This window comes from Vespa velutina, chromosome 7 (assembly GCF_912470025.1).
Source record: "Vespa velutina chromosome 7, iVesVel2.1, whole genome shotgun sequence".
NCBI lineage: Eukaryota > Metazoa > Arthropoda > Insecta > Hymenoptera > Vespidae > Vespa > Vespa velutina.
Window position 1 is genome coordinate 1,735,796 of NC_062194.1, and position 23,205 is coordinate 1,759,000.

The window sequence follows — 23,205 nt, forward strand, 5'->3', positions numbered from 1 at the left end:
AGAATTCAAAATGTATAAATTATATATATATATATATATATATATATATATATATATATATATATATATATATATATATATATATATATATATATGTGAGTGTGTGTGTGTGTGTGTGTGTGTGCGTGGGCGCGTGTATATTTTTTCTTTTTTTTTTTTTTTACCAGTTTGATACGAATTAAATTTCGTTATCCTCCGTTCGATCCTTCGTTTTCTTCTTCTTTTCTTTTTTTTTTTTTTTTTTTTTTTTTTTTATTCATTTATTTCGTTCCTTTACTCTTTTTTCTTTCTCTTCTTTTTGCTTTTTTTTTTGTTTTGTTTTTTTTTTCCTTTTTTTGTATACAAAACTTTAGTAATCATTACACGTAGTATCTGTACGTACATACATTATAAATCTATGAATTCTACATCATATTGGAAACTGATAAAAATGCTGAACGACAACGTATTCATATTTACAAGCATACACGTATGTAGTAGTTGAAATGATTCTGTAATATATACATACATACATACATACATATATACATACATACATACATACATGCATATCTATGTGCATATCTACATCCATACATATATGCATGCGTATTTACATGCGTACATAAATATATATATATATATACATTTACATATATACATCTATACATACATATACAAGTATATATATACATATTTATATACATATATATATATATATATATATACAAGTACATACATACGTATTTATATACATATATATATTTATATATATATACAATTACATACATACGTATTTATATACATATATATATATATATATATATATATATATATATATATATAAATATACGTACATACATATATGCACATATAAAATATATGTATATGCATATATAAAAGCTTACAAAAATATTCATATAATATCTTATAAAAACATGAAAGTATTACAACATATATATATATATATTTATATAGGTATGTATGTATGTATATATGTATGTATGTATATGTATCAGTACGAGGAAGAAAACATTTCCGTTTTGTTCGATATCAGTGGGATATAACAAAATGACATCGTTTATGGGAATAAACTTTGTCCCTTTTTTTCCACCCTTTTTTGCCCTATCCCTTTCTCTCTCTCTCTTTCTCTCTCTCTCTCTCTCTCTCTCTCTCTCTCTATTTCTATTTTTTTTTATAGCTACCAGTAGGAGATCGTAACGACACATTAACAAAGGTCTTTGACAAAAATCACGCTGAGTCGGAAAAAGGTCTCACCTAAATCATTGGTGATAACCTTTTAAGCCCGTTAATAATGTTTCTATTCTTCACTTTTTCTACTTTTTCTTTTCTCTTTTCCTCCTACTCCTCCTCCTCCTCCTCCTTCTCCTCTTTCTCCTTCTCCTCTTTCCTTTTTTTCTTATGCAATTGGAAGAGACCAATTAAAATGGATCGCTTGAAATTCACGTTCTTTATGACATTTAATATGTATATGTAATATTTGCTCATTCATCATTCGTAAGTATTTCTCTTTAAAAGATTAATTCTAAAGATTTCATTGGTAAATCTTTGGAAACTCGAGATATTTGTTTGTTTTCTTATTTTTTATTTTCCTTTTTATTTTCATCTATTTTACTTTTTTCTCCATTTTTTGTAAACGCAATACTCGTCGAAGTCGTTGAATATGTGAAATGATTTTTAGCGAGATGTATATCGTCGATCGATTAAATTTCACTGTTTCTTTTTCTTTTTTTTTTCTCTCTTTCTTTTTTTTCCAGAGAAAGAAAGATGCAGTCGCTACGGGGTGCAGTAATATTGACGATGTTCCTGATCGTTATGATTGGTTGGACTACGGCGATACCAACACCCGAGAAGGATGTACTTTTGAACGACGTAGACGTGAGTGTGATCTTTTAAAAAATACATATTAATTACTTTCAAACGATTAATATAAAGTTTTATCTCGTTTAATCACTTTAATCGAAGATTTTTAAATCAGAGAAAAAAAAAGTATACGACTTATCTCTAGGATAAGTTAATCCCTATGATAATATTTTTTCTAAAATAAAAATGGCTTGAAAAATCATAGTTAAGAGTTAAATAAAAAAAAATATATATATATATATTTTTTTTTTTTATTAAAATATTTTTTATTTTCTCTTTCTCTCTCTCTCCCTCTCTCTTTATATATATATATATATATACACATAATCACTATTAGTTTAACAATTAAACGACAAGTATAATCGGCACAAATTGTAGATGAGTTTCGATCGAAAGTATTTAACGTATTGCTTTGAAGAAATAGATCTATTTGAAAAAACAAAAATCGAAATGAAAGAAGAGAAAGAAAAAGAGAGAGAGAGAGAGAGAGAGAGAGAGAGAGAAAGATTAAATAATCGAACGAACGAATGGAGACGCAATCCTGCGTTTTCTTTGATATTTCAATGAAAAAAAGAGAGACAAAGAGAAAAAGAGAGATAGAGAAAAAGAGGGAGAGATAGATAGATAGATAGAGAAAAAGAGAGAGAGAGAGAGAGAAAGACAGAGAGAGATGTATATAATCTATTGGAGCATATTTAAACGACAAAGATAAAACGAGTAGCTTTAATGAGAAACAAGATTTTAATGAGAAGACGTTTTACGAAAAACGAATAAATATATACATGCATACGTATTATCATATAACGAGAAATTAATGTTTATTTAGTAGAAGTTAATCAAGTTACTTTTATCGATTAAATTCTTTAGTTAGATCTAAAAAAGAAAAAAAAAAAAAAAGAGAGGAAAAAGTAAAAAAGAAGAAGAAGATAAGTCATGCTACTTTTTACGAGTTCTCTATCCCTGTTTATTTACGATTATGGGGATATGTTTGATGATATTTCGATATTTCCTATCGTAATAATCGATATTGCGTATTATATCTTCGTTTCTATCTATCCATATATCTATCTCATTCTCTTATTCTCTCTCTCTCTCTCTCTCTCTCTCTCTTTATCTTTATAAAACGATATATTTATTTGTTTATAATTTATCGAATGTCCTTCACGAAATAACAAGATCAAACGATTTTATCTAACTTTAATCGTTAAAATTGAATTGAAGGATTAATAATAAATTTGATAATTAATTAGTGATTTTAATAATAAACGTTATCTCAATGAAATTATTTTACGCACACAAACATATATGTGTATATAATAGGTATATATAATATATTGCATATCTCATTGGCTTTAAAGATTATTTGTAATAATTTTATTATTATCTACTATCTTATCTTCTGTTTTATTTATTAATCACGTCATTGTATTTATCTCTCTCTCTCTCTCTCTCTCTCTCTCTTTCTCACATACACGAAATTAAATTAAAATATGTTAATTCTGTGTATGTGTGTGAGAAACAGAGAGAAAAAGAGAAAAATATATATATATATATATAAAATGATTTTATCATCCCGTTATCAACAATATCCTTTTAGTATTTTTTTGATCGTTTCTTAGAATTTCTTTCGATATTATGCATGAAAGAGCTCGAAAGAATGAATCTTTTTGACTGTATATCTGTTTAAAGATAAAAAAAAAAAAAAACAAACAAAAAGAAAATAGATAAAAGAAATGAGGGATATAGAAACCTGTTGCATGGATTTTATAAAGAGAGAGAGAGAGAGAGAGAGGGAGAGAGAGAGAGGGAGAGAGAGAGAGAGAGAGAGATAGAGAGTAAATCTCTGCATTCGCTCTTTGTCGTGACTCAATTTCACTGATATATACGTGTATATATTTTTTTTTGAAAGAGTAACTTTTTATCGCCATAGCAAAAGAGAAAGAGAGAGAAAGATAGAACTCTCTGGATGAACGACGAGGCATTGAGTTATGAACGTGAATCACGTTTTTGTGCACGAAAGCATGTACGATTTTACGTTGTATTATAAGGATTTATTTCTTTCTCTCTCTCTCTCTTTTTTTTTTTTTTTTTTTTTTAATAGACAAAAAAGAAAGCGGAGATTCAAACAAAAAAAAAATTAAAACGTACGGTCTTTTCTCTTTTGGAAATGGGGTTAAAGGTAGCCATAAGAATTGCGATTGATTTTTGTCTCTGTTTTTGTTTTTTCAATCAATTTATTCCATTAAGTGACAAGAAGAAAAAAAAATCAGGATATCTTCGATCTGGGAAAAACATTTCGGAGAATTTTATTTAATATTACGAACGAGAATTTTATTTGTTTCGTAATTAACTACATACTTATCTATGTATCTATGTATGTATGTACGTACGTATGTATATATTAATATTCCACAAATACGGATGAAATAATCGAATTTACAAGCTGACGCAAAGCACTGGATAGTAGATTAAATATATACGTGCAATTTGGAAATATGACCTTTTACGTATTAAAAGCAACCAGCAGATTCATATAACACGTAACGTAATTTCCTGCGGCAATGCAACGGACTTCTTCTTTTAATTAGTTATATCATTGATATTTTAACTTCTTTGTTAATTGACCTACTAATTTTACGCGTCAAACACGTCATAGAAACTTTGTTCGTCCCTTATAATCGTGTCCCATATAATTGTGTCCTTTTCGATCGAAACCACAAAACGATTATCTATGTCTATCAAATTTGTGTCGAGTATTTCCCATCTACGCTATTTCTCTATTTCTCTCTCTCTCTCTCTTTCTCTCTCTCTCTCTGTCTCTGTCTCTCTTTACTTTCGAAGTACTGTCATTTGGGAAATACGAAAAGTGGTTTACCGCGTTTGCCATCGTATTTGTACAACATCGAGATTGTTATCGTTCACATCGCACGAAATTATTGCTCTCTCTCGTTCTCTTTTTTTCTCTCTTTCTATCTCTCTCTCTCTCTCTCTCTCTCTTTCTCTCTCTCTTTCTCTCTCTCTCTCTCTCTCTCTCTCTCTCTTTCTCTCTCTCTCGAAATTATTATTTAATTATTCAAACCCTATGATAAATTAATGAAAAGAATTAATCCATAGGAAAGATACGACATCGCGTATTATTATGAAAATGTATTTTGAGTACAAAATTTAACAAAAAGAAAAAAAAATTAAAAAACATAGAAAGCTAAGTTAAGAGAGTTTATTATTAAAATATTAAAATTTTATTTTATTGATTTTTGTTTCTATCAGTGTGATATAACATAGGTATTGACATAATCGTAGAGATCTCTTTGAGACGAATCTTCAATACGAATTTTCCAAAAATTCCGGATTGAATAATACTTTTCTTTACTTTCTTTTTTTCTTTTTTTTTTTTTATTTTTAACAGGATCACCTTCAAAATTTAATGGACGAATAATGACAGAGATGAAAAATTCATTCCTGGGCACGTACTTACATTTTTACTTTTTTACTTATCTTAAGGCTATTGTGCAATCACGCAAAGGCACTGTCCTTGAGAGAATTAATTTGGAGGAATACTGGATTTATTCTTTTTATCAATAGAAATTGCTTTTCTTCGTACAGATATAGTACAAGCATAAATGGAAAACGTGAAAGTAATATTTTATTTGATTTTATCTAGAATAACTTTTTGTAGAATTCGTTGTTTTTACTGCTCTTTTTTCTGTTCCTTTTTTTTTTTTTTTTCTTTTTTCGTGAAGGTTTTTTTATTTTTTTATTTTTTTTTTCTTCTTATACCACATGATATAGATCTCATCTTCCAATGGTCACGAGTATATCCGATTGTTAGATAAATTCGAGATTAAATAATTTTGTAAAAAATGTTATCGCGATGACCGTCTAGCAAGATTATTTAACACGGAAATGAAAGAAGGTATTTAAAAGAAAAAAAAAGGAACAAAGAATGAAAGATAGAAAGAAAAAAAGATTACACCAAGAACGTGTTACGGCATTTTTTACGTAACATCTCCCGTAAGGGATGAAATCGAAGTAGAATATTAAATATCGAATTCGATTTCGAATAAATAAAACGTTCGTTATATAAGAAAATTAATATTTCATTCCGTTTCTGATCATTCCCAAGGTAATATTATTGTTATGGTTTTCTGTGATAAACTCCAGAATGTTTTATTTTTTGATCTCAAAATAAATATAAAAAAAATATCAGAATTTACGCGCGCGCGTGAGTGTGTATATAAATATGTTTGATCGATTTTGTTCATGTTTCTCCTTTTTATATCGCATATGAAGATCGAACTTTGATCGGAGATCCCTTCAATTTTTTTTTCCTTTTTTTTTTTTGATTTATTTGACAGATATCGTATTTTTTAGGTTACAATCTTCTTTCTTTATTTTTTTTTTTCCTTTTCAATTTATTTTTCTTTTTATTTCGGACTAATAATCCTGCGAATTATATGCTCTTTGTATATACGAATGTCCAAAGGGAAGTTCTAATAAAAGAAAAAAAAAAAAAAAATGGAGAAAAAGATAAAGAGAACAGAAGATTCAGGAAACAAGAGAAATGCTGGTCTGACGTTTATAAGCTCGTTGAAATTAATGTTTACATGGAAATCGGATGGACGTCTGTTAAAATCTGATTACCCACTAAGACGGGATTATCGGTTATTGAATCAACTACGAGTTCCTCTAACTTCCGGCATTTTCATTTTTATTTCTTCTCTTTTTCCTTTTTTATCGTCCTTGAAACGATTGCACTCGAACGATCAGAAAATTTTTCAAGTATGAAAATGCAAATGGTGAAATCAAATCGACCTTACGAGATCTCTTCTCCTCCTTCTCCTCCTCCCCCTCCTTCTTCTCCTCCCTCTCCTTCTTCTCCTCCCCCTTCTTCTTCTCCTTCTCTTTCTTTTTCTCGAGTTCCACTATACTATTCATTTATTATAATATACTATTAAAAAAAATTATATAATTGCATTATATACATATATATATATATATACATCTTTTTCTTCCTTTTTTATTTTTTTCTCAAATACCGCAACCTAAGCAAAGTTAGAAAATGTCAGGCTATATAATCTAAAGTAAAACTTACGAAGGTTTTACAAAATACTGACTCGACGTTCGTTTTGCTGATCTCGTTTAAGAAAAAATTCCGATTAAATGTCTCCCTACGGAATATATATATATATATATATATATATATATAGAAAAGCATCGTTGGTTATTCGATAAATGTCGAGAATACACGAAGTTCGAATTTTGCTAAATAAACATGATATGATGTTAAACAAAATGAAGGTAACAATAAAAAATGAAGAAAAAAGACAAAGAGAGAGAGAGAGAGAGAGAGAGAGAGAGAGAGAGAGAGAGAGAAAGAGAGAGAAAAGAAAAAGCTGAAAGTAACGAAACGTCGTGAACAATCGACGTAATCGATCTCGAAAGCTTGTATCGTAGAAAAGTCGATACGGAAACGTTTCAACTGGTTCCAGCTGTCGATATATTTTATGAATTCATGCAAGAGAGAAAAAAAAAGAATAAGAGAGAGAGAGAGAGAGGAAGAAAGAAAGGATAAAGGATAAGGATGAGAGTGGAAAGTTTGGTGGGATTGGTTGAAGGATAGAGAAACCACGTCAGAAAAACGTACGAAGGATCGTCTTAAAGGACTTTTCGATGGTCTATTGAGATTTAGAATTAGGTAATAATTCTAACGAAGAGAAGGATCAAGAGAGAGATAAAGAGACAGAGAGATAAAGAGACAGAGAGATAAAGAGAGAGAAAGAGAAATACCTCGTAAAGATGAGTTTCTTGTTTATATGGTACTATCGTAAAAATAAAACACCCTTATGTCGATCCATTTTGTTACTTTTCAACGAGAGACATCGTCTGATATAAAAAAAGAAAAAAAAAAAAAGAAAAAAAAGGAACGAAACTTATTTCCTTTCTTTCTTTTTTTTTCTTTTTTCTTTTTTTTTTTCTTTTTTTTCTTCTTTTTTAGATCGATCTAATAATTCTATAGTCATCTTACTAGAGAATCGACGAATTTCTGTAGAAAAAATATGTTTTGTTTTGTTTTGTTTTTTTTTTGTTTTTTTTTGTTTTTTTTTTTTTTTTTTTGTTTTTCAAATACGTACATACGTACGTGGAATTATTTCAATCTACTCGAGATCTATTAATATAATTTATTTATAATTATTTGAATAAGTAGAAATTGTTTGATATCCCTTTTCTTTTCTTTCTTTTTTTTTTTTCTTTTTTACTTGTTAGTCATTAACTTTTGTATTACATGACTGTTTTTTAAAGATATTCTTCTTTTTTTTTCTCGTCCTTTTTTCTTTCTTCATTAAAAAAAATACAAATACAGTATCGTTTATATGCCTCTCAAAAACACGAATAGTTGAAATGTTTAACTTTCCATAAACTTTCTTGTCATGGTTGACGGTTTGCTGATATCATTTCAACTTAACTAAGAAGAATATCATAATATCATTAATATACATACACATATATATATATATATATATATACATATGCATGTATCAAGGAGACAAGAGATTTTCATGGAATGCAAACGAGGAGTTGAAACTGCTTGGATGCGCGAATCGTTTACGCTCAAGCAAACATACTTTAACCTTATTCTCGTTATCGCAACGTAACTGCATCCAAACTTTCCTTGTAAAACAAAACGAGCTTTAGAATTCTAACGAAAGGTCGGTAGAGAACGAAGAACGAATGAGTAGGTGGATGGGTGGGCTGAGTTGGATGGGATTGGTGGGGTTGAAGGTTGAGGGTTCAAACTGACGAAGGAAATGTCGCGCGCTCGTCTTTTCACGAAGTAATCAGAGAAACGATAATTAACTTCCTAGGAAAATAAAATAATATACCGTGGAAGGATTATTACATTAGCAGGTGAAAGAGAAATGTCAAAAAAAAAAAAAAAAAAAAAAAAAAAAAAAAAAAAAAAAAGAAAGAAATAATAACAATAAAATATAAGATTTAAAAGAAAAGAAAAAGTCGCCCTGTCTGTTCTTTTTTGTTTTATTTTTTTTTTTATTTTGCTTTTTTTTTTTTTGAAATTTTAGCGACAACGATTAATCACGCGTACGTATAAATTGAGTTTATTAACGTCGATAATTAGGAAACTTAAAGGAAATGATATTACGTTGAAAGATAGAAAAATTAATAAAATAAAAAGTGATAAAGAAAAATTGAAAAAATATAAGTAGCTATATGTTTTTGGAATTTTTTTATAACGATTAATCACACATATATATGTGTGTGTGTGTGTGTGTGTGTGTGTGTGAATTGAATTTATATCTATATATGTACGTGATCGAACGTATAAATTGAACGTCAACTTTTGTATCTGTGTATATATTTTGAATATATGTACGTATGGATCTATGTTGCTGTGCTATATATATATAAATTATATATTCAATTATATATTCAATTATATATTGAAATGTTAAAGTTAAAGTAACAATAATATAAATATATAGGATAGAGTTAACGTATTCACAATAGTGATAGTGATAGTAGGTAGTGATATAGCGTTAATAGTCACTGTTATGATAATATAACTAAGTATGTCAAGTGTATCTAGATATAACTATAACTAACAACTATCGGTATCTTACATTAATTAAATTCATATTTCAAAGTAAAGTTATCTATTCCTCGAAGGAATTATTTTAAGAATTAAAATTGTCCCAGTTTTCTCGAAGCGATCTTTCGTTTACATTTAGAAATCTATAGTCATACATAAGAATAATTTATTCTTCAAACACTATAGATATTAGATAACCAATATCGAAGTTTATGCTGATTTAAAAGGTTTTCTCGATCAGAGAAAGAGAGATTGAATGTGTTTTTGTACTTTCGAATGTTCTGAGATAGAAACTTCAGGGAATTTGTTGAAAGTTAAATTTCGCGTTTAGACAATTTACGAGATAGACAGAGAGTTAGATAAATAGACAGATAAATAGATTGAGAGAGAGAAAGAAAGAGAGATTTTTATTGAAGTAGAATATTTTCTAAAGCAATCTCATGAAAGCATTTTAAATGATATATATATATATATATATATATATATATATATATATATATATATATTGAAAGTCACTAATTAAAAAAATAAATAACATTTTTCTTTCTTCTCAAAAAAGAAAAAGAAGACAAAGATAATATAATAAGATATAATAATACGAATTTTTTTTTCATTTATTTTACATTTTACATTGGAATAATTTTATTATTATTATTATTATTATTAAATTAAAAAATTAATGTATTGGAATTTTTTTCTTTTTAATTAATACAAAATTAATTTTAATCTCTCTGGAATGAAAAGATAGTATACACGAAAATGATTTAAATTAACAAGAGAGAAAAAAAGAAAATAAATAAATAAATGTATATATTTTTAATGTAAAAAGTGTAAAAGGAGTTCCTTCTTCTTTTTTTTTTTTTTTTAAATTAGAAACAAAAAAGAGAGAAAGAAAAAGAAACGAAAAAAAAGAAAAAGAATACATACTTTTGTTTTTTTTCATTGCAGTTGGTGGATGATGACGGTAGCATCGATGCAGCCCTAATAAATTATTTATTTACGAAGCAGATCGTAAAACGACTTAGAAACCAACTCGACATTGGAGATCTTCAACGTAAGCGAAGTTATTGGAAGCAATGCGCCTTCAATGCAGTTTCCTGCTTCGGCAAATAAATCATTCTACTTTATTGCTTGCACAAAGGAAAGATAAGGAAAAAAGAAAAAGAAGAAAAAGAAATAAGGAAAGGAAAAAAATGATAAAAAACAAACAAAAACAAACAAAAAAAAAAAAGAGGATACCATATTCAACTATCTCTATTTCCCTCTTTTATCCTTTTCAAAGTCTCGCCTTAAAAATGAAATAATTACGACGAGAAAGATATCTTCGATAAAGAGCAACAAATATATACGTATATATAAATATATATATATATATATATATATATATATATTTAAATTAAATAATCAATTAATTAATTATATATGATGCAATTACGATCGTCCTAATATCCGCAATAGAATTATTTTATTAGCCGTAAATATTTCTACGTGAAAATTAATTTTCAATCATTATTAATAATCACATAAATTGTAGGAATGTTTAATTAATAAGAGTGAATTGTTAACATACACAAATACATATATATGTATATATATTAATTTTATTAATTTTATGTATATATATACATATATTTTTATAAAATTAATAAAATTAATGCATATTTAATAATATATATATATATATATATTTTTTTTTTTTTATTATATGTTTATTAATAATAATCGAGAAACGTTATTGTTTTTTTAAATTAGAGAAATAATAATGAATAATAGTAAAGTTGGCGGATGTAAAAGGGAAACATCGATCGTTTCTGCAATATCCTCTCAATACCGAAGCAAGAAGTAGTTTAGTAAAATACATATCCTATTTGAATTTGATTTTTTCTTTGTTGTTATTATTGTTGTTGTTGTTTTTTCCTAATAGATATAAGGAAATAAATAAGAAAATATTGTCGATCTTTATGATTCGTTCGATCTGAGGGAACATATTGAAAATATTGATTATTATAACTAATGGAGTCTTTATCTTCTGAATCATATACTACGATACTATTTATCTATCTAATTAAATAATTAATAAAATAATGGAATGTATTAATGGAGTATGTGCAATGTATTCAAAACTTACGATACCATAATATGATGTCCATAAAAATTGTTTAAAATGTATTAAGATTAATCTTGAATGAAAAAAATAAATAAATAAATAAATAAATAAAAAAAAAAAAGAAACAAAGCAGTATTATACTATATACCTATATTTATGTTATAATTAAGATTCTATATTGGCTACAGATAATGATACATTAATATAGGATTTTATTTCCATCATAGTTAAAGTTGCATTTATTTAGTAAAAAGAAGAAAAAAAGAGAAAAAATATATTTCGTTCGTAATATGTCGTTGTTATAAATTTAATTAACAATTTAATGTAAAAGGCATATTTTATATTTACACAATTTATTCACATGCTCTTGATTATTTTAAAAAATATTTAAATATTATTATTATTATTATTATTATTATTATTATCATCATCATTATCATTATCATTAATTACAATTAGTTCTTTCTAAGAAATATTATATAATAAAAACAATTACATTCTAATAAATATATTATCTATACATGTAAATAATTTCAATGAACTTTCTCGATATAAAATGGTTGATAATTATTCTATTGATTTTCATTCATACTTAGAGAAATTTTATATCGATACATATTTAATCACTAATCTAATTTTTCATCATTTTAATTTCACATCAATTTGAAAACTGATAGTTTCGCAAAGAGTTTAATTACCGTAATATAATTAATTAATTTCATTCTTTAAACCGTACAAGTGTGTATACCCATCCTTCTACAATGTCTTCTTAATTTCAATTTTGCGAAACAAAATTTTCCATCACGCCGTTTCTCGTAATGGCTTCTAAATTGGATTTTAACTTTTACGGCATCTCCTAGAACGTTCTTTAATTTCACATTATATAAATATAAAATAATAAATATAATCATAAAATGAATATATCAATGTGATGTTATAAAAAAAAAAAAAAAAAAAAAAAAAAAAAAAAAAAAAAAACAAAAAAAAAATATATATATATATTCCAAGTTAGTAATGATTTTTCTTAAATTTTAAAATATATCACTTATCATATTTTATCACTCGTCGTTAAGTACATTGAATTTTGAATACTTCTATAATAATAAAAAATACTCGATAAGTATTTGTTTCTTAAATTTTTAAATTGTCTTCATCCTTTTCACATTATTCTTTTTGCCCATCGTTAGTCCCTTCAATTTCGAATTTATTTATTAAATATTTTTAGATTTCTCTAATAATAAAATGTCAATGTAAAAAGCCCGTCGGAATAAGCGAAGAAAATCAAGAAAATGACAAAGGATATTTTCAATTGAAGAAGCTCGTTCTCATCATTGATAGGAACAGGTGCAAGAACAGTCGCAATAATCCGCAACTAATGTTACAGCGTACGAATAAATATCTTTCATTTCCGATGATGCAGCCGATTCTTCCAGCCATGATGAATTTACGTGTCTTGCACTTTTAGGTACGTCCTCGAAATCCTATAAAAAAAATTTTTAAATATACATATAAACTGAAAACATAAAATATTAATATAATATTCAATGATAATAATAATAATAATAATAATAATAATAATAATAATAAGTTTTACATGTACACGAGTACTTCAAATTACTTTGAAATTCTAAAGAAAAGGAATGGGAAAAAAAAAATTGTATCAAAAACACGATCAATTGAATAACAGTGTATCGCTGATAGATTAAAAAAAAAATAAATAAATAAAAAAAAAAAAGAAGAAAAAAAAGAAAAAGAAAAGAAAAAAAAATGCAAATTATTGAACGAGCAAAAGATTATTTACAAAAATTATTACTTCCAAAATAACATTGTATGAGATCTATGAATAAATTTCACGTGTACATACATATTTTCGAGTTACTTTAAAAAAAAAAAAAAAAAAAAAAAAAAAAAAAAAAAAAAAAAATAAAAAAAATAAAAAATAAACAAAAAAAAATAAGAAAATAAAAAAAAGAAAAAAGAAAAAAAAAAGGAAAGGAAAAATACGATTAATTAAAAAGCGATACGTCGCTGTTAATATTTTTTTTATAAAAGAAAAAACAATTTGATAGCATTCGATAAAAATTTGATAAAATTTAATAAAATTTGATAAAAAAAAGAAAAGGAAGAAGGGGAAAAAAAAAGAAAAAAAAAAAAAGAAAAGACTTATTTACAAAAATTTATACTAGGAATAAAATTGAAAGTGATCAATAAGAAAATCGATGTGTATTAGATAAACGTGTTCTAATATATAACATCGTAGGGGCTTGTAGAATCTATTAGGTAATTGCTATGACAACATGTAGAGATTAATTGGCATAGGCCGATGGACGATTAAATCCAGCAGGCATCTTGCAGGTTACGGAAACTGTTTAACGACGAAGCAGTCTCGGTAATGGCTCCGGTATTAACTCTACGATTAATCTTGTTAGCTTCACATCCTGGCGATGCGAGCAGAGATTTAAGTTCGTGTTCGTATCGATCGAATTTCTCGCTCCTTTTGCATCCGATTGAACAGTGGAAATGAAATTCCTGTTTTATTTCCGTAACCGACAAATACAAATCTTTACAAGAGTTATGAAAAATTATTAAATTAAAAATATCCGTTAGGAACATTAAAAGGAAACAAAAAAAAACAAAAAAAAAAAAAAAATGAAAATAAAAATAAAATTGTTCTAAATTAATAATTGTTAGCCGTATTAACCAAATACAATTATTTTTTTTTAATTATTATTATTATTATTATTATTATTATTATTATTATTATTATGTTTGTTTGTTTTTTTTTTTTATTAACAAACCCTCAGAACTGTCGATGGAATTTCTTTACGATCGTGAATCACGTGAGTGGATCTGCATCGATCCGAGTCTTTCAAGATAATCGCTCCCAGTCTGTTTATTTATTGATTTTTATTAAGGACAATATAATTGATCTGAAGTAAATTTTCTATGCTTAAAAAATAAAAATATATATATATATATTTATATATATATATATATATATATATATATCTTTAATATCGCTTAAGCTTTGTTATAATAATTCTTAAGCTGCTTTAATACTTCTTAAGAATGTATCTTAAATTAGTGTTAAAAGAATTCCCTCGAGGGATTAAAGTCTACAAGTCAAATGTTTCCACCTAATGGTCTCTAATTATATTATTTTTTGAAATAACTATATATATATATATATACACACATAGTTCTTATCTTTATTTTTTTTCTTTATATTAATTTATAAAGTTTTACGAAGTTTCTTATAGCAAAATATATTTTGCATAGAGAGCCTTCATCATTTCTAATGAAAATAAGAGAAATAAGAGATAATTAAATTTAATTAAATAATAAATTATTATGTATATATATATATATATATATATATATATATATATATGTAAATATTACTTATTATTATATTTATTATAAAGAATTTTTAATATTTTACATTTATACTAAATAATATTAATATTATTTCATCGAAAAGTCTACGATATAATATCAAACCAAATATACCATGAATGTAATACATAAAAAAATATTAGTAAAAATAATAAAAATAAATGTGCCATTCATATTAATAGAATATACTATTTCCGTTTATTCGGTTGCAGAACACTCATGTTATTTATACCAATAGAAAAAGATTAATTTAAGTATTTATTCGTTAGAATAGAAAAAAAAAAGAAAAAAAAAAAGAAAATCTATAATACCGACATTATTTATTGATCACATCGAATATTTTCATCAAACGTATCATTAGATTGATTATTAAGTGACCAATGATAATATCTTTGTTATAAATATCCAACTAATATAATGAAATAAAATAAAATAAATAAATAATAATAAAAATAGAAATATATATAATAATAAAAGTGTTGAGTTTCAATATTATCTCTGATTAATATCTTGTAATAAAAATTTTCATGGATTAACAAGTTCAACTGTTTAATTCTCACGTTTTATTTCGAAAAAAAAAAAAAAGTAAAATTTATACAACGCCATAATTATCTACGATCGAAAAGTTTCGATCATATGCGTTTTACCTGTCTATATTTCGCAATTTTCTTTTTTCTTGCCCACTTCGGTTTTTTTTTTTTTCCTTTTTATTTGGAAAGCCCACTTAATAACGATTAACTTGTAAATACTTCACAGACGCAATGGTTTTAACAGTTTATTTGTATGACTTCGATCATGTCATTTGTAAATTACAATACCGTGTCATATGCACGAACGTTCTCTAAGTGGATTCTTTTTTTTTCTTTTTTTTATTTTTGTTGAAAATATATAAATGAAAAAAAAAAGGAAAAAAAAAAAAAAGTATTATCGTACACAGTGAGGGAAGAAATATTTTCCTTTTTGGATTGCAAAAATATTTCTATTTTTTTTTAGGCTTTATGATTTGGAAAAAAAAAAAAAAGAAAAGAAAAAACGAAGAAATAAAATAAAATAAAATAAAATAAAATAAAATAAAATAAAATAAAATAAAGTAAACAGCAAAGGAAAAGAAATTAACGTAAAAATTTATGAAAGTTTTAAAGTTATTAAACTTTTGATTCACCCTTTATACACAAAACATACATACATCGTAATATACAAAAAGGATACGTTTTCAGTTCTCGGTAAAAACGTTTTCGTTTCTTTTTTTTTATGTCACGCGCTAGACTGACACGAACCTCTTGAAATATGCCCTTTGATCTCTGCGAATTAATATTTTTTTTTTTTTTTTTAAGTTATTAGATATCGTTAAAATGTTAACGTTAAACGTCAAAGCATAAAGATAGTCGAAAGAAGAAGAAGAAGAAGAAGAAGAAGAAGAAGAAGAAGAAGAAGAAGAAAGAAGAAAAAAGGCGAAAAAAAGAAGAAGAAGGAAAAAAGAAGAACCATAAAAAGAAAGAAGAACGAAAAAATATAGAAGTGGAAGAATCATGAAAAAGTGGATTTTTCGTAATTTACAGAGTTGAATCGCGTGGGTGCATCGACTTACCAATACATCCTCCATATTGTCGGATAAAGGCTGAGCATCAAATGGCAATCCTTTTTCTGGCTTTCGACCATCAATCCAATTTAAAGGACTTCCTCTTTCGTTGTATTCGATGTACTATTCTCATCGAGAGAGAGAGAGGGAGAAATATTTATTTATACATGTTCAAATATAATTTATCAATACAAATTATCGTGCATTAAATAATAATGAAAATACGATATATAATATATTATTATAAATGTGCATTAATAAAAATAAGATAATTGATCAGTGAATGTATTTATCGATCGATAAAAATATAATAATACGTACGTCTTTATTAACGAAAGAGTAATACTTGATAGACTTATCTCTTTCAGAATCAATTTCATAATTCATCATGGATTCTTCGTATTCTAAACTCTCGATTGGACTGTCCTCTTTTTTTATATTAATATCAGAATTATTACTGACGTCGAATAAATCCATTTCCTTTTTTATTATAACACTTTTCTCATAACTTTCTATTTCTTTCTTTATTTTTCTACTTGTACTTGGTTGATCAATTTCAAATTCTTTCTTAACTTTGAATTTAATTTTTCCTATTGTATTCCCATTGTCGTCATCCATGATATTTGTTTTCTTCATTTTTATTCCTTTTGGAGAAATATTTCTTTTGGTATCGACTTCGTCGGAAATCGATAATGTAGAACTAGTCGAAGCTACTACTTCGGGATCTTTCTTTTCACTTTAAAGATTGCAAAAAATAAAAAAAAAAATAAAATAAAATAAAACATAAAAAATAACAATACATTATCGACTAATGTGTTCGTTAAAAAATGTTAATGTTAATTCCTTTGACTTCAATCTTACCTGTTATCGGCTCCCAAGAGAATACTAAAGTCCAAGGAGTCGGAACTCCTTTTAAATAATTCACGAAGTTCCTTCAAATTCGTAGCAGTAGACCAATCCTTATCATTGCGAATCTTTGTTACTCGCGGGAACCTAATGCTAATTCCATCCGCTGTATGTACTCCTTGATCTGTAAATTCTGCTCCGGTGATCTCCCAAACTGGTTGTTTCTTAAAAAAAAAAAAAAAAAAAAAAAAAATCTATATACGTAGGATTAATATATTTTGATGAAATGATGAAAGAATATATTAATTACCTTTGGATCTTTTGCAATGAAATCTGGTATCATTGGTTTGTTAACTCGTAACCATTTTGGAACTTTCGCTGGATCCTTACCTATTTTAATCATATCGAGTTTATTTTGAAGAGTTTCTAACATAGCATCGTCGTGTCCTGAATGTACCTAATTAATTATCACTCATTACTCGTCATTTTATCATTCTCTTCAATTATTTCATTTTACATAAATCAAATTTTATCTTTTAAAATGAATCACTCACTTTTGTCACAGTTAACCATTTATCAGTATCAGGATCGTAACAACCCATAAGAAAAATTGACATCATTCCTCCTAAAAAAAAAAAAAAGAAAAACAATAGATATATTTCAATATTATTAGAATTTTTGGCAGAGATAGAAGAATGATGATTATTTTGAAAATTTTGTAAAAAAAAAAAAAAAAAAAAAAAAAAAAAATTTATGAACCTTTTTGACCAGTTCCATACCATGCGCCGAGAACAACGAGATCTGCACTATCGGCCATGGCGCCACCGAACAAATAATCCTTCTTTACCTTCAACCAATGTCTTTTACCGGGCTCATATTTACTCTAAAATTATTTTTTTACATACACACACACATATATATATATATATATTCAATCATTATTGATACTAATAATAGCACCACTATAAGAATTTTTAAAAACGATTTATACTTTAATATCTTTAAGAACTAATCCTTCGAGACCCAATCTCAAAACTTTTGCTATCATCTCTGCCAAATCTTTGGGATTCTAAAATCATAATATATTTGATTATTAAATGAATATGATCGAAGATGTTCATACTGAACTAATAAAAACAAAACAATTTGTTTCTTTTTTTTTTTTTTTTTCCACATACATGCACTTCCTGAGATTCAGACAGCATTATTCTATTAGGTATTTCTGTCATACTATTCTTTAAAATCTCTCTTCTTTCTTGCATAGATCTGACAAGTTAAAATAAAATTATTACAATTTCACAGAGAAATACTTTATTGTTTTATTAAAACTTACTTGTTAATAAGCACTTCTCCGTTGTAATAAATACAATCGAAGACAAAAAGACAAACGTTTGCGTCCTTAAATTCTGATTTCTGCAACATGTAGATATAAGCAACTGCAGACAGATGTTTAATATAAAAGTACTACTATGTAACATTATGAATTATTATATATACATATAGTTACATTTACCTTATGAATACCTAAACTTCCAAATGGCAATGGTTTGCCAGTTTTGTTATCGATCAAAAGTATTTCAGAATCGAGGATTAAATCATCACCATCTGGAAACGCTTTCGGAATGTAATCCTTAAAGTGTTTTATCTGAAATTATTATACATTTTTTTTTTTTTTTTTTTTTTTTGGAATAAATCTTAAATAATTCTAATAAAAAAAATTAATTAACAACATACTTTATGTGCCATAACTGGTTTAAGAGATCGACTAAAGTATCGAAATTCACTATCCCTCTTATGCACTTGAACACGTTCGCCGTCATATTTAATTTCAGCGAACATCCCATTAGAACACTTTTTCATTGCCATTTCAACAGACTTGCATGCTTCAGCCTTAACATGGAATAGATATGTTGATAATGTAGTCATTTATATTATCTACGTATGGTAACGTTAAAAATTTATATAGAAATTTATTGCTTACCAACATCGGTAAAACAGGAGTCATAAGAGAGAGTGCTATTTTAGTGCCACCTGGCGAGGTCAATAAAGTAGTTCCCTTCGTTGAAGTTGACGATGGCATAGAGGTAGTTGGCATAAATCGTTCCACTACAGTTTCTAAATTCATTGACACTTGAAACGCTTTAAATGCATCCTCGTGAACGGCGCTAAGACTATAAATAATAATAATAATAATAATAGTAAATAAATAATTACATTAAAAAAAAAAAAACGTTTATGTTAATTTATCATAAATACTTTTAGTATAGAAATAATTATAGGAGGAACTCAAAAAATAAAACAAAAAAATAAAAAGAAAAGAAAAGATACTTACATATGCTTAGGACCAGCATTTATTCGAAGATCATGCTTTATCAGCCTTATAATCATTTTCAAATCATTTCCGGTACATCTAAAAATCATAAGAGTCTCAGAGAGAGAGAAAAAAAGTAATCCTGTTATTTTATTATAAAACAAATGAATTTACTTATCAATAATCGATTTAAAGTGATGAATTTGTTCGTCCTCCTTCGTTAAACTTGACAAAAACTCGAGAAACTGATCCACCTGTATTTGCATGAAAAAAAAAAAAAACGTATCTTATTGAAAGGAAACAGAAAAGGAGAAAAATTTATATATATATATATATATATATACATATATATGACAAATTCGAAATAATAGTATTTGATCTTTAAAGAAGAAAATTTATCGAATTTACGAACAAACGGAAAATAGACAAAATACGCGATTAGATTTGATGAGTAAATTTGAAATTCAACGAGTATAGTGAGAGAAAATACATGCGGGATATTTGGCTTAAAGAAGGGTCGATTCGTTTCAAAAGAAAAGAGACGAGAAGAAAAGAGAAGAGAAAAAGAAATAAAAAAAAAAAAAAACAAAGAAAAAAAGAAAAAAAAAGAAACCTGTCAAGGGAAATTCTTATTTTTCGATTGAATCCAAAAATGGATGTATAAACAAGCAAATCCTAGCCTGACCAATCGACATATGCGGGAAAGATATTTATGCAAAATAAGGGATTGCACGGACGACGATAAAAGAATCCATTTAGTCGATTACATTTTCTGATCCCTTGGACAACGACGACGACGAGGACGACGAAGACCACCAAAATCGCATGTAAAAAATTGTCGCGGTACGAAAAAAAAGAAAGAAAGAAAAAAAAAGCGCAAGGAATTCGTGAAAGAAGAAGAGGAAGAAGAAGAAGAAGAAGAAGATGAAGAAGAAGATGAAGAAGAAGAAGAAGAAAAAGAAGAAGAAGAAGAAGAAGGAGAAAGAAGAAAAAAATAAGGAAAAGAAAAGAAAGAAAAAAAAAATAAGAAAAATACTTTACCTCTTGAATCGTGAGCAAACTCTTCGGCGAGGCTTTAACGGCCGTGCTACTCTCGAAAAATAGACGAATCGTCTCGGCTATATCACCCTGCTCGAGATCCTCCAACATCGATTCTTCGTCTTGCAACAATATACGTGAGAACAATTTGATCAGCTGTTTACTTTGCAAATTGTAAATTCTCTTTGCCGCTTGGGGTAAAAGCAGCTTACACCAAAGAACGATGTCGCTTTTAAATCCATCTGAAAGAGGCAAAATATTTTTATAATATTTAAATGAAATCAGAGAAAAGAAAAGAGAGAAAAGGGGAAAACACAAATAAATATATAATTAAATGAATAAATAAATAAATAAATAAATAAATAAATAAATAAAAGAAAAAAAAAAAGTAAATATCCGTGAGTAGACAAATTTCTTTTGATTTCGAGTAATCCCACTCGAATAATTATCTTTGACGATAATCGTAAAAAACAAAACAAAAAAAAAAAAAAAGGAAAAAAAGGGAAAAAAAAGAAAAAAAAAGAAAAGAAAAGGAAAACGAGAAATTGATAGAATAATAAAAACATGAAAACGATGACTTCATGTTTATATCAGAGGTTTTCCGCTTTGTCAAAGAAAATGGGAGTGCATAAGTGCAGGAGACAGAGATAAATAGAGATAAAACGAGATAAATAGAGAGAGAGAGAGAGAGAGAGAGAGAGAGAGAGAGAGAGGGAGAGATAGGGAGAGAAAGAAAGAGAGAGATAGAAACTATGTAAGGAGTTCTTTATCATTCCTAGAACGGATCACTGCACCAAGAGAGAGAGGATTAGAGAGAGAGAGAGAGAGAGAGAGAGAGAGAGAGAGAGAGAGAGAGAGAGAATGCGTCTTGAAAAGGCGACCAAGAGTCTACGAGAGTCAGGGAGAAATCAATTCAATCGATCCAGAGGGAGGAATCGACGCACCGCGGGAATCATCGTGGCAGACTTTCAATTGAATATCTCAAATACGCGAGCACGCGTTTGAATTATTATAGATGCGGTTATCGGCTCCGTAACTTTCCGCTTCGGACTTACATATATATTTACATATCACCATTCCTTCTAATAAAATTCTCTCTCTCTCTCTCTCTCTCTCTCTCTCTTCTTCCTTCTATCCGTATCTATCTCTATCTCTATCTCTATCTCTATCTCTATCTCTATCTTCCTTTTTTATTCTCATTTTTCACTCTATTCCTCCTTTCTCTATATCTATATCTATCCTTTCCTTATCAACTTCGTTCTTCCTTCCTCCATCTTTATCTTCATCTCTCTCTCTCTCTCTCTCTCTCTCTCTCTCTCTCTCTCTCTCTCTCTCTCTCTCTCTCTCTCTCGTCTGTCTCTTTCTCTCATTTACTCTAATGCGAAAGGAATCGTCGTAGATAAAAAAAAGAAGCTGTATGTAGATCGTCGATTGAGAAAGCTGTACGCTTTACGATGATGATTCAAGAATGCTGTCATTTTATTTTGTCTAATGAAAGAGAGAGAGAGAGAGAGAGAGAGAGAGAGAGAGAAATAACGTAACACAGAACTAACACAACGACTCGATAACTCTCGCCACGTGCTTCCTGCGTATCTATTTAGTTATTTACTTGTTTATTTACTTACTTACTTATTACTTATTTACTTACTCATTCACTCACTCACTCACTCGTTCACTCATTCATCCGCACACCTCCTACTCACTCATGAAGAAAACATTTTAACGTTGCCTCCCTCTAGAGATTTTCTATTAGAAAGTTAATTAATTCCACATTGGCTTTTTCTTTTCTTTACTTTTTCCTTCTTTTTTCTCTCTCTCTCTCTCTCTCTCTCTCTCTCTCTCTCTTTTTCTTGTTTTTTCATTTCTTTTTATCCTTTTACTCTTCGTCTTCTTATCTTCTCATATCTTTCACTTTGTTCGCCTTGATCTCTTTTCTTTCTTCCTTGTTCCCTTTTCTTTTTTTCTCGTCTTTTAAATTCTTATTTAATTACTAAATTAGGATGAAATGTGGTGCCGCCAAAGGATGACAGATATTATTTTCGAAATAATAAAAAAGATAAGAATCAATTAATAAATAAAAACATATTCGAAAAGTCATTCTTACAAATATCTTTATATCGTATGTATCGACATATATATATATATATATATATATATTTATATAAACACAAACAACAAAACTTTTCCGATCTTCTCCATAAATAAAAACGGGAAGAAAACGGGAATGACAATTGGAGTGTTCTAGATATTTTTTTTATTCCGTTCCTTTCATATTTTTTTTTTTTCTTTTTTATTTTTCCTTCTTTTTTCAAGCAACGAACAGTCGCAAGAGAGAAAAAGAGAGCCAGATATAGACAGACAGAGAGAAAGAGAAAGAGAGAGAGAGAGAGAGAGAGAGAGAGAGAGAGAGAGAGAGAGAGTGAGAGAGAGAGAGAGAGTTGTGGCTTGACGGAAGAACA

The 23,205-nt window shown here is 27.4% G+C and overlaps 2 protein-coding genes across 10 annotated transcripts in view; one reads left to right on the forward strand and one right to left on the reverse strand.

The window, feature by feature from the left end:
- LOC124950363 (prohormone-1-like) overlaps positions 1-10,809 on the forward strand; it is a 43,030-nt gene extending 32,221 nt beyond the window's left edge. For 2 of the 3 annotated variants that reach the window (XM_047496934.1, XM_047496935.1), the window contains 2 exons: positions 1,758-1,878; positions 10,418-10,809. In XM_047496934.1, coding sequence (XP_047352890.1) covers positions 1,758-1,878; positions 10,418-10,582 — 286 coding nt within the window. In that variant the 3' untranslated portion in view covers positions 10,583-10,809. The remainder of the gene's footprint in view (positions 1-1,757; positions 1,879-10,417) is intronic. The other variant, XM_047496936.1, reaches the window with a different exon arrangement.
- Positions 10,810-12,553: 1,744 nt separating this feature from the next.
- Positions 12,554-23,205, reverse strand: part of LOC124950772 (DNA ligase 3) — a 42,832-nt gene continuing 32,180 nt past the window's right edge. For 4 of the 7 annotated variants that reach the window (XM_047498034.1, XM_047498033.1, XM_047498030.1 and 1 more), the window contains 18 exons: positions 20,750-20,988; positions 19,883-19,962; positions 19,730-19,807; positions 19,379-19,568; positions 19,132-19,287; positions 18,911-19,042; positions 18,731-18,810; positions 18,576-18,663; positions 18,389-18,466; positions 18,157-18,280; positions 17,952-18,022; positions 17,708-17,854; positions 17,413-17,621; positions 16,873-17,287; positions 16,561-16,674; positions 16,182-16,273; positions 14,375-14,465; positions 12,554-13,057 (listed from right to left, as the gene is read on the reverse strand). In XM_047498034.1, the coding sequence (XP_047353990.1) occupies positions 12,905-13,057; positions 14,375-14,465; positions 16,182-16,273; positions 16,561-16,674; positions 16,873-17,287; positions 17,413-17,621; positions 17,708-17,854; positions 17,952-18,022; positions 18,157-18,280; positions 18,389-18,466; positions 18,576-18,663; positions 18,731-18,810; positions 18,911-19,042; positions 19,132-19,287; positions 19,379-19,568; positions 19,730-19,807; positions 19,883-19,962; positions 20,750-20,988 (2,537 nt within the window). In that variant the 3' untranslated portion in view covers positions 12,554-12,904. Of the gene's footprint in view, positions 13,058-14,374; positions 14,466-16,181; positions 16,274-16,560; positions 16,675-16,872; positions 17,288-17,412; positions 17,622-17,707; positions 17,855-17,951; positions 18,023-18,156; positions 18,281-18,388; positions 18,467-18,575; positions 18,664-18,730; positions 18,811-18,910; positions 19,043-19,131; positions 19,288-19,378; positions 19,569-19,729; positions 19,808-19,882; positions 19,963-20,749; positions 20,989-22,449; positions 22,573-23,205 lie in introns of those variants that run through there. The other 3 variants (XM_047498037.1, XM_047498031.1, XM_047498035.1) reach the window with 3 other exon arrangements.